The sequence below is a fragment of the Macrobrachium nipponense genome, chromosome 1 (assembly GCF_015104395.2).
Source record: "Macrobrachium nipponense isolate FS-2020 chromosome 1, ASM1510439v2, whole genome shotgun sequence".
NCBI classification, from domain to species: Eukaryota; Metazoa; Arthropoda; class Malacostraca; order Decapoda; family Palaemonidae; genus Macrobrachium; species Macrobrachium nipponense.
In genome coordinates, this window is record NC_087200.1 from 30,046,354 (window position 1) to 30,057,364 (window position 11,011).

Consider the following 11,011-nt stretch of genomic DNA (forward strand, 5'->3'; position numbering starts at 1 on the left):
TCCTCATGGCATTTGAATCTCCCCGAATAATAAACGTTCCAATCGAAGACCGTTGCAGGTGGTCCAATTCATCGGGACGGACGTTTGCCTGAAAGATACGTCCGTAACTTACTTGTCAAGTACGTATATAAGGAGTCTTATCGGTTAACGATAGAATGATTGGGAAGTGGTTACCGATTATTACCAGTTAGTGTCTTTAACCTTAGAATAATTGGTACTATTCAGTTCACAGTTTTCTCGCTAATTATGCTCGTAGAGCATTTATTTGAAATTATCTTTATGCTAATCATTTGTTCAGAGAACTATATCTGAATATATTCTCTCATCATTCATCCAGTGCAATTCCTTTTCCATTTTTTAATTTTAGTAACCACTGATGCAAAGTAAAATATTTAATTTGTTAACTTATGTATATAAAAATTACTCAGAATTATCAGTTTTCCCTGTGTTACCATTATTCGTCTTAAGTTAGAACTTCAAAAAAGCCTCAGTACAGCACATAACTGAACAATGATCCTATTTTCTTTACAAACTTGTTTCCTTCATAAGGCAATCGAGTACCTGAACGGACAATCCGTCATAATTCAGCAACAATTATGTACTGTAGAAAAGACGAGCTCCCTGTTTGTTTATGTTACCCACGAAACTAGAAGTTATTACTCCCGTTTTCTTCTGTTGATTTCCGATTTCTTTTGTGGCCAGTTGGAAAGATGAATGGATTTCCACCTGAAATCTGCTGAAGATAATGGCATTTACCTGCATAGAGACGGCGTATTCGCACATTTCGAAGTCGACCGTTTTCTTGACATGCCAAAGGGTGGTGCTGATGGGTGGTCCTCCCGCCGTGTATCTGCCAGGGGAAGTTTTGGAAGTCTTCGAAGCGGTCTTGGAAGCCGTTTTGGAAGCAGTTTTGGAAGGCGTTTTGGAAGTCTTCTGCCCCTTGGCTCCCTTCTGACCCTTGGCTCCAGTATAACTGAAGAAATAAGAAGGATAAAATGGTGTTCATGAAGCAATAGGTTTATTAATTAGAAATAGGACTAATCACTGATCATTCATTTATGACTGCATTTTGAAATTTACGAATATTTCTTGCTATAGTCTTTTTATCTGAGTTTAAAACTTTGGGGTATATTGATAGAGTTATATACTTTGTTGTGTACACTTTTTTATGAACCTTTATGAACGCGGTGAATGTAATGAATTCTTCGTTGAATAATCTTAAGATTTATTTGGTTAATAAATGCATGAACTGCAAAAAGCTTGAGATAAAGACATCATTTACGGTGATAATAACATTGCATGAAAGAAAATGTTCACAGTGTTGTAAGCTTTGGATATATATAACTGATTTTGAATAAATGAAAATTTCCGTTAAGTTATATCAACTTGGATGGTTGTAATCTGTCGATTATTATTATTTATTATTATTATTATTATTATTATTATTATTATTATTATTTCATTCAGAGGATGAACCTTTGTCATAAGGAACAAGCCCACAAGGGGCACTGACTTGTAATTCAAGCTTCCAAAGAATATGGGTGATTGCTAGTTACATATTGACCACAACGTTTCATTGCTTCTTGTTACTTACACAGTAGTTTGCATTTTTTTCTTATCTGTGTAAGGCTGTAGTTACGAGAAGGACATCTTCGACTTTTGAAATCGCTGACGGCTGTCGACCTTTAACTGATCTATTTTCATGTACCGCAATGTCAGACTAAGAATTACTTCGACATACGCACAGAGTCACGCAATATTGGTCTGCTCTATATATATATATATATATATAGATACACATATATATAAGAATAAAGTAGTACACATATTTTCATAGCAGGAAAGCATACAACTAGACATTACTGGAAAAAGTTAAAGTGTAAAAAAATATGTTGACAATTTAATTTTACTAAAAGCGATGAAAGAGTAACAGGAAATTGAAAACATTCTACGAGCGAACGGAGGGACTTCTCTGAATTATGAATTATGAAGATGAACTCAATCTCGAGAGGTGTGACACAGGAAACCATGGTGCTTACGACGCCCGAGTACATAACAACAACAAATATAACATTCAATAAGTCACCAATGACTTCATCATCTCTAAAATATAGATGCATGATAAGCGAAACGAAACGCAATGAAAAATGTGATCGTTATTGATGGCCTTAATTACCCCACAAACCATAGACTGACTTCCCTTTGGAACTCTCTTGAAGTTCAAGAAGAGATGCACTGCATTACTAACCTAATACAATTCAGCTCGTATTTTTATCTATTTATTTTTATCTGTTTATCTATCAGTTTGTTAATTTATTTATTCTTTTTCTAACAACGATCTTTTCTTTCTGCATTTCCCAATGCCTTCTGCTACTTTCTTTCTAGCGAACACCGTATTCTCTTGAAGCTTGAATTTCAAGTCATTGACATTTGTGGACTAGTTCCATATGAATAGGGTTTACCTTCTGAATAATAATAATAATAATAATAATAATAATAATAATAATAATAATAATAATAATAATAATAATAATAATAATAATAATAATATGTAAGAGCATCAAGGAAATAGATACCCTAATCCAGACTGTAAGGATTGTATCTGGGGACATCAGGATGGAGTTTGGAATAGAATAATGCGCCTTAGTCAACATACAAAAAGGAAAAGAAACGAGAACTGAAGGGATAAAGCTACCAGATGGGAGCAACATCAAACACATAGATAAGACTGGATACAAATACCTGGGAATAATGGAAGGAGGGGGTATAAAACACCAAGAGATGAAGGACACGATCAGGAAAGAATATATGCAGAGACTCAAGGCGATACTCAAGTCAAAACTCAAAGCAGGAAATATGATAAAAGCCATAAACACATGGGCAGTGCCAGTAATCAGATACAGCGCAGGAATAGTGGAATGGACGAAGGCAGAACTCCGCAAGAACTCCGCAGCATGAAATTCAGAAAACCAGGAAACATATGACAATACACAAAGCACTACACCCAAGAGCAAATACGGACAGACTATACATAATAGGAAAGAAAGGAGGGAGAGGACTACTAAGTATAGAGGACTGCGTCAACATCGAGAACAGAGCACTGGGGCAATATCTGAAAACCAGTGAAGACGAGTGGCTATAGAGTGCATGGGAAGAAGGACTAATAAAAGTAGACGAAGACCCAGAAATATACAGACAGGAGAATGACAAACTGAACAGAGGACTGGCACAACAAACCAATGCACGGACAAAACATGAGACAGACTAAAGAACTAGCCAGCGATGACACATGACAATGGTTACAGAGGGGAGAGCTCAAGAAGGAAACTGAAGGAATGATAAAAGCGGCACAAGATCAGGCCCTAAGAACCAGATATGTCCAAAGAACGATAGACGGAAATAACATCTCTCCCATATGTAGGAAGTGCAATACGAAAAATGAAACCATAAACCACATAGCAAGAGTACAAAAGAGGCATGATTCAGTGGCAAAAGCCCTCCACTGGAGCTTGTGCAAGAAACAACAGCTACCTTGCAGTAATAAGTGGTACGAGCACCAACCTGAGGGAGTGATAGAAAACGATCAGGCAAAGATCCTCTGGGACTATGGTATACGAACGGATAGGGTGATACGTGCAAATAGACCAGACAAGACGTTGATTGACAAAGTCAAGAAGAAAGTATCACTCATTGATGTCGCAATACCATGGGACACCAGAGTTGAAGAGAAAGAGATGGAAAAAATGGATAAGTATCAAGACCTGAAAATAGAAATAAGAAGGATATGGGATATGCCAGTGGAAATTGTACCCACAATCATAGGAGCACTAGGCACGATCCTAAGATCCCTGAAAAGGAATCTAGAAAAACTAGAGGCTGAAGTAGCTCCAGGACTCATGCAGAAGAGTGTGATCCTAGAAACGGCGCACATAGTAAGAAAAGTGATGGACTCCTAAGGAGGCAGGATGCAACCCGAAACTCCACACTATAAATACCACCCAATCGAATTGGAGGACTGTGATAGAGCAAAAAGAAAAAATAATAATAATAATAATAAGCTTGAGTATATAATCTATTGACTCTGTCCATGAGTTGTTTTTTCAACTGAAGATCAAATTTAAAGAAGCAGAACTCGACTACCCCTCCTTCTAGTTGCTAACAAAATTTAGGATGTTTGAGCCTTAGGCAGGTATGACTTGACATACAAATGAACGCGTCCACGCAACGAATTCCAATACAATCTCACCTGTCAGACTCAGCGCCCTCTCTCTGCACGTCGCCCTCGATCTCGTGGTCTCTGTTGTAGATGTTGGTCTCATCCTCAGCGAACTTTTGAATGCCATACCTGTAGTAGGGCGTATAGTGTTGAATGGATTGCGTTAGACGTGTCGTGGAAGCATCTATAGAATGCTTGTTCTTAATGTATAGAAAGATGCGTTGTAAAGAAAATGGTTTTGTGCGAGTTGCAATGCGACGCTGTTGAAACCGGGAATATATATATATATATATATATATATATATATATATATATATATATATATATATATATATATCAATTCAAGCTACAAATGTCCCTTTAATATCTAAATTCACTTACCTCCCAAATGATATATTTTCGTAATGTACCGAAGGGGAATTTTTTAATTGATAATAATTTCGTCCCCCCATGGGATCAAAACCACCGTCCAAGTGGACGGGGACGAAATCAGGACGGTCAGTGACGGGACGAAATTATTATCAAATTAAAAAATTCCCCTTCGGGTAAAAAAAAAAACAGATATGAAAATATATCATTTGGGAAGGTAAAGTGAATTTAGATATTAAAGGAACAATTGTTAGCTTGATTGATATATAAATGGATCACGGTTCGATGTATAATTATTCATATATATATAAACACACATATATTACATACATATTATATGTATATATAATACACAACATGTATACGTGATATATTATATATAAGTGCCTAGCTATCTATCGATCTTATCTATATATATGGATATGATATGTAGTATATATATATATATTTAAATAAATATAATATTTTAATAAACACACACGATCTAGTATATATAGATATAAGACAACAGACTAGACAGACATACGTTAGTGGATAGATAATACACACAAGATATACGTGTGTATATATATATAGTAAATCTATCTATCTATTTTCTATGGTATAGATATGATTATTATATATAATATATAATTATATATGTATATATATATATATATATATAATATATATATATATATATATTATATCTATATAAATCTATGTAAACTATCTATATATATATATATATATATATACGAGATATAAATTTACATATATACATACATACATATATATATATATATATATATATATATATATATATATATATATATATATATATCTTGGACTGATTTCCTAAAAATATCATTAGAAATGTGTCTCGTATGCTACAAAAAAAAAAAATGAGGCTGTGTTCTTTTTATAAACTTATTCTGTGTCATGCATAGCCACATGAACCTCATTCCTCACATTAAAACAATTCTGGTCCACTTACCAGTTAGTGCAACGTCCCACCAGAGTTTCCTCTATGACGCCGAAATTGAGCTGAGTGATCACATCGGGACGAGGTTCTGCTGTTTCAGACTGTTGTTGCTGGTTTTTGGTTTAAAGAGAATTGAAGGTTAGACTACAAAGACAAAAAATGGGAGATAGTCGTCTATCGTTTTGCATTATAAGTCATTTGAAAAGTCCTGATTCTGGAGAGGTTTGTTGCAATAGCTGGAATTAGTTGGGGTATTTTGTCTTCCTTAGCTTAGGGTGATTACTTTGAAGTCTTCTGGTGACTATGAATTTACCATACGAGAACCTCAACTGCTAGAGCTATTATTGATTCCTTTGAGTCTCTATTAGTACTAACAACTTTAGAGTTGGTAAGAACACCTAGTTTTTAACTAAATTCATATATTTATAGTTTTATTTGCAAAAAGGGGTTTTTTCAAATCAGTCAAATGGATTTAACCTAAAGCTCTCAGACATTTACAATTCCAATAAGATATTAAAATTTTATGTAATTTGTTCATTCGCCTAAAAGCTCAGCCCGACCCCCCAAAAAATCCAATCTATGTGCACGTTCTCTAACTGTATGAACTTAACTTAAAGGATAAGAACATTTCAATGTTCGTTATTCTTAGGATAATCCTGAACTCAAAAGTATACATCCTGATCTCGAATATTTGACTTGCAAGTCTTACAGTGAATGCTTACCCCGAAAGGAGCTATCCTGAAGATGTTGACAATTGATTTCCTTATGTTAGTGATCCACGCTGGTTCTACTGGTACTTCCAAGAATTCGAAGAAGAAAGGTTTCTGAAAGCACAGACAATGCATAAAGGATTAGGTAGGTCTACAGGTCTATAGATATTTACTAGGTGCTTCCATGAATGTGAAAAATGAAGTTTTCTAGAAGCACCGTCATGGAAAAGGAGATGTTTTAAGTTTAGATACTGGAAATGGATAAAAAAAGATGCCATTCTTGAAATTTCATAATGAAAGCAAGTATTATTCATCAGATAAATGAAATTGAAACTTTCAGAAGTTTTGGAAAGAAAATTCTCTGGGCAATAGCTATGGAAAATGGGATGAAGCCTGTTAACCCTGAAATTTAAGAAATAAACTTCCTTTAAATATAACACAGAAGCTGCAGATAAATATCCATTTGGATAAAGGTGATATTTCTCGAAATACTGGATAAGCATTCAGTATGCATATTGCCTAGTACAATATGTTTAAAGAAAAAGATTTCTGAGGATAACGACATGGAATAACAAAATAAGTTTCAAGTTAACAGAAGAGAGACTACTTTTTAAAGTTATGACATGAGTATTTAGGGAATAAATATATATATATAACAGGATGTTTATAAGGAAGACTAGAGATAATTGTATCCTTCCTTGTTGCGCAGATGAGAGAACCCATTAAGAGAGAGAGAGGAGAGATTGAGGAGGAAGAGAAGAGAAGAGACGAGAGAGAGAAGAGAGAGAGAGAGAGAGAGAGAGAGAAAATAGTTAATGCTCACCTTATTTTGGTCGATCTTAACCTTGAAAGGCTTTTCCAGCAACGCCACCCCAATTTCCAGTCGATGGTACTCGATGGGCAGAGGAGCTCTCTTGTCACAGTGCAATTCATCGTGGATGTTGCCCACTTGGACATGACTGAACTGGAAAAGGAATTAGGAGAACTCTTGTCAGTTGACAGGCGTCATTTTGAACGAAAATTTCCTTCTCCAATTGAAAAGGGACTTAGAGGGTGGAATAATAGGCCGACGTCCTTGGGGATATGGCACCTGGATGATGATGATTTGATTCTGAAGAGTCACCTCGTAACCAGGTGAGCGCAGGAAGTTTCTCAGTACAAACAAGAAAGTATAGAAAATAATATTATGATTTTTGTCATATTGACTTAGAGCAAGGGACACGCTGCTAAAACCAAGTATTGATATTAATTTACATGCAAATGGCTGTAAATACAAAGCATTCACTTAAAACCAAAGACACATTCTTTTACCCATGTGATAGCTGTCAGAGCAGAGCATTTCTATTTCCTGCTCTACTACAACATGGCTCCCAGAACCAGTAAAAAGGTTTCCAGCTTACCTGGAAAAGAGCTGTGTAGTCTTCAGCCACCTGGACCTCGACGTCTGCTTGTATACCAGCGCCTGAGACCTGATGTCTTGATTCCATGATACCGGTCGCCACCCGTCCGCTGTACCGGTAGTGGTATTGCAGGCCCGGCTGCAGGCCGGTACACAAACCGGCTGTTGATGGTGTAAAGAATAAATGTAAATGAACGTTATAAAGTAGTTGCATGTACGTATGGAAATCTGTAACTATGATTACATTTGATTTCCCAATTTTCTGATAAAGCAAAATAACGTAGTCTGTAAGAATATTATATATAATAATATATATATATATATATATATATATATATATATATATATATATATATATATATATATATATATATATATATATATATATATATATATATATGTATATGTAATAAATATGTTGTATGTATAAAATATATATATATATATATATATATATATATATATTTATAGTTATATATTATATATATATATCATATATATATATATATGAGTATTATATATATATATATATATATATATATATATATATATATATATATATATATATATACTCATATCTTTTACGAATAGCCAACTTTAGCAGTTTGAAATCAGAATGTTTACCGGCTTTCTTATTTTTTTTTTTCATTTAGATTCTTGGGCCACCATTCCACAAAAATGATCAGACTTTGGTTGAAAGAATAATAACTCGACGTATTCTTACCCAGAGCCGCCAGGAAGAGAGCCACCGTTTTCATGGTGCCAAGGATGAGACCGACTTCCTCTGTTCGAGCCAAGAGCCACCAAGGAGACCGTCCGAGCTATGACACGGACTCTCCGAGAGTGAAGTTCGGAGGGCCACAAGCCCACAAGCTTGCTTGGTTACTTGGGCTCACGAGAGAGATGCCAGAAATGACCATCTAATATTTTCATATCATTTGGCCCAAGTTGCTGAGGTTCTTGACGTTTGCTGGACTTAATTTACACGTAGGAATTGCTTTTGAGTTTCAAATTTCATATGCCTTGCATAATTGCAGCTTATAAGATTGAATCGTTAAAAAAAAACGTCAAAATTAAACGTACGATTTTCCATCGCACCCGAGGGAAGTCGTGACGTCATCTAGGCTCTGCGTTGAGGATGCCGGCTGGTGCCGAAAGCGCTGGTATACAAACATATCATCGTCACTTCATTGCGTTTGGGGCACTAGGGATGTGGGGTGGGATGGGACTAGTGGGATGTGTGGGGTGTAGGGTGGGCCATCCATGACGTCTGTAGTTCAATCCCACCTAGTAACCGCAGCGTTTAACCGGCAGATGTTGTTACTAAGGCAACCCAGCATCCACCAACCGGCTTCGACATTAATTTCCCCTCTGATGAGAACTGCAACTCATTTGCATAATTTTCTGAAGCGTTCCCTTTGTGCTGTGTACGTCCTAGTGCAGTTACATGAGCTCGCAATCTTTTTATATGATTTTTTTTTAAAGCCGTCACAAGCCAAGACTGAGCTAAAAATTTTAACGTGGTTAAAAAGGGTGCATTATTATGTAATAAAATTATCCAATATCTTACCGGTCTATATAACAGTTTTAGGCGCTGCATTACTAGAAACTGTTTAATATATTAAAAAAAATTACTATCACCGCCATATTAAGATATTTGCTTAATCAAATATCTTAATGTAGAAATATCGAAATTTAAGGGAGTCCCTCCACCTCTTAGACAGACTTGTTACACCCGGCATAACACCAGTTTCCGTAGCTCATTTATTGCTTATTTTGCCCTCTACGACCAGGATAGGGATTTGTGGCCTATCTTCAATTTTGTCTGAGAAAAATTCTTTTTAAATGATTTTTTTAAAAGGTGGTTCTAGTCCTCCCTTCCTAGCAAGTTACTAAAATGTGCTGTACATAGGCTGCAAAAATGCCAAATTAGATGTATTTTTTTTTATTAAGACAACCAAAATTTATACTAAGTTCCACAGTATTAAATATGGAGCTGGTAAAATGCACCACTCTATATAAACAGCAGCTGGTAAAATGTATCACTCTATATAAATAGCAGCTGGTAAAATGTATCACTCTTTATAAATAGCAGCTGGTAAAATGCATCACTCTAGATAAATAGCAGCTGGTAAAATGTATCACTCTATATAAATAGCAGCTGGTAAAATGCATCACTCTAGATAAATAGCAGCTGGTAAAATGTATCACTTTAGATAAATAGCATCTGGTAAAATGTATCACTCTACATAAATAGCAGCTGCTAAAATGCATCACTCTAGACAAAATAAGAGAAAAGAATTAACCACTCGAATTATGGTTTTAGGACAACTGCAGCCTCTCTTCAAAGAGTATCTGCAGTCATCAAACTACTGGAATTCAACAGAAGTTCTCGGAGAAGAGTAATGAGCACTAACTCAAAAAGCTCAGATACTGACAATAACAAAGTGAATTTCATATCAGAAAAACATCCCAGTTATGCAAATTATAATTGCAGCTACTCACGAACGTGCTATATATATTGATATGTAAACGCTTTGAAAAAATTGAATGACATTCTTTGTGATTATAAAACAACAATTTGTATTTAAATAAACTCATTTATTTTAAAAACCTAGTTGAAGTTTTCGCTGATATAGACGATATTTTGACTCCAAGTGTAAATGAAATGTTAAGAAAGTTTGATAGGAAATCGTCAAAAGTTGTTTTATTTCGAGGCTTATATACTCAGAGCAATTTAGTCCTGAAAAATAATTGTTTTAGGACCCTTTTGACATTCTGACAGAGCGATATTTCAATGACCGTCTACAAAACATAAATGGAAGATGGTTCATATTCCTCATCTCAGCACAAGTTATTCCTTGAACAACGCATAGGTGGCTGGCAACATTCGGCGCTATAGACTAGTTTTGGTACTGCAAATAGGCAGACTAAGTATTAATATTTTGAAATCTTACGCAATGGAGTATCTGTGCACAGATACTCCATGTCACTTATTATTGCATTTTAGATTTCAGTCAAAGCTATCAGCTACTTCAATTCACCTAATGGAGAAGTAAATACATGCGCAACGTAGTCAGTTTGCAGTGAGAACTTCTTTAGCATCATGGTATAAAGACCCGTTTACACCTACGCACTTTTGTGGTGCGGTCGGTTACAGCGTGGGACCGCAAGAAACCGCATGAAACCGCACTATAAACGCACCAAAAGCGCGCCACCTCGCTGGCGGGGCAGGCGATGACCGTTAAAGCCGCACGACGCTGCCCGGATTTTAAATTATTTCAAATTTCTGCGCGGCGTCTGGCGGGTTGATGAAGTCGCACGAAGCCGTAAGCGGTGTGGCGCGGCCCCGC

The 11,011-nt window shown here is 35.8% G+C and overlaps 1 protein-coding gene across 1 annotated transcript in view; it reads right to left on the minus strand.

The window, feature by feature from the left end:
• LOC135219205 (hemolymph clottable protein-like) overlaps window positions 1–8,540 on the minus strand; it is a gene marked incomplete in the record, with an annotated part of 36,187 nt that extends 27,647 nt beyond the window's left edge. The window contains 8 exon segments of the mRNA XM_064255764.1: window positions 1–88; window positions 757–973; window positions 4,247–4,345; window positions 5,562–5,659; window positions 6,272–6,373; window positions 7,083–7,223; window positions 7,660–7,820; window positions 8,383–8,540. Of these exon segments, the coding sequence (XP_064111834.1) occupies window positions 1–88; window positions 757–973; window positions 4,247–4,345; window positions 5,562–5,659; window positions 6,272–6,373; window positions 7,083–7,223; window positions 7,660–7,820; window positions 8,383–8,416 (940 nt within the window).
• Between the last annotated feature and the right edge of the window lie 2,471 nt (window positions 8,541–11,011).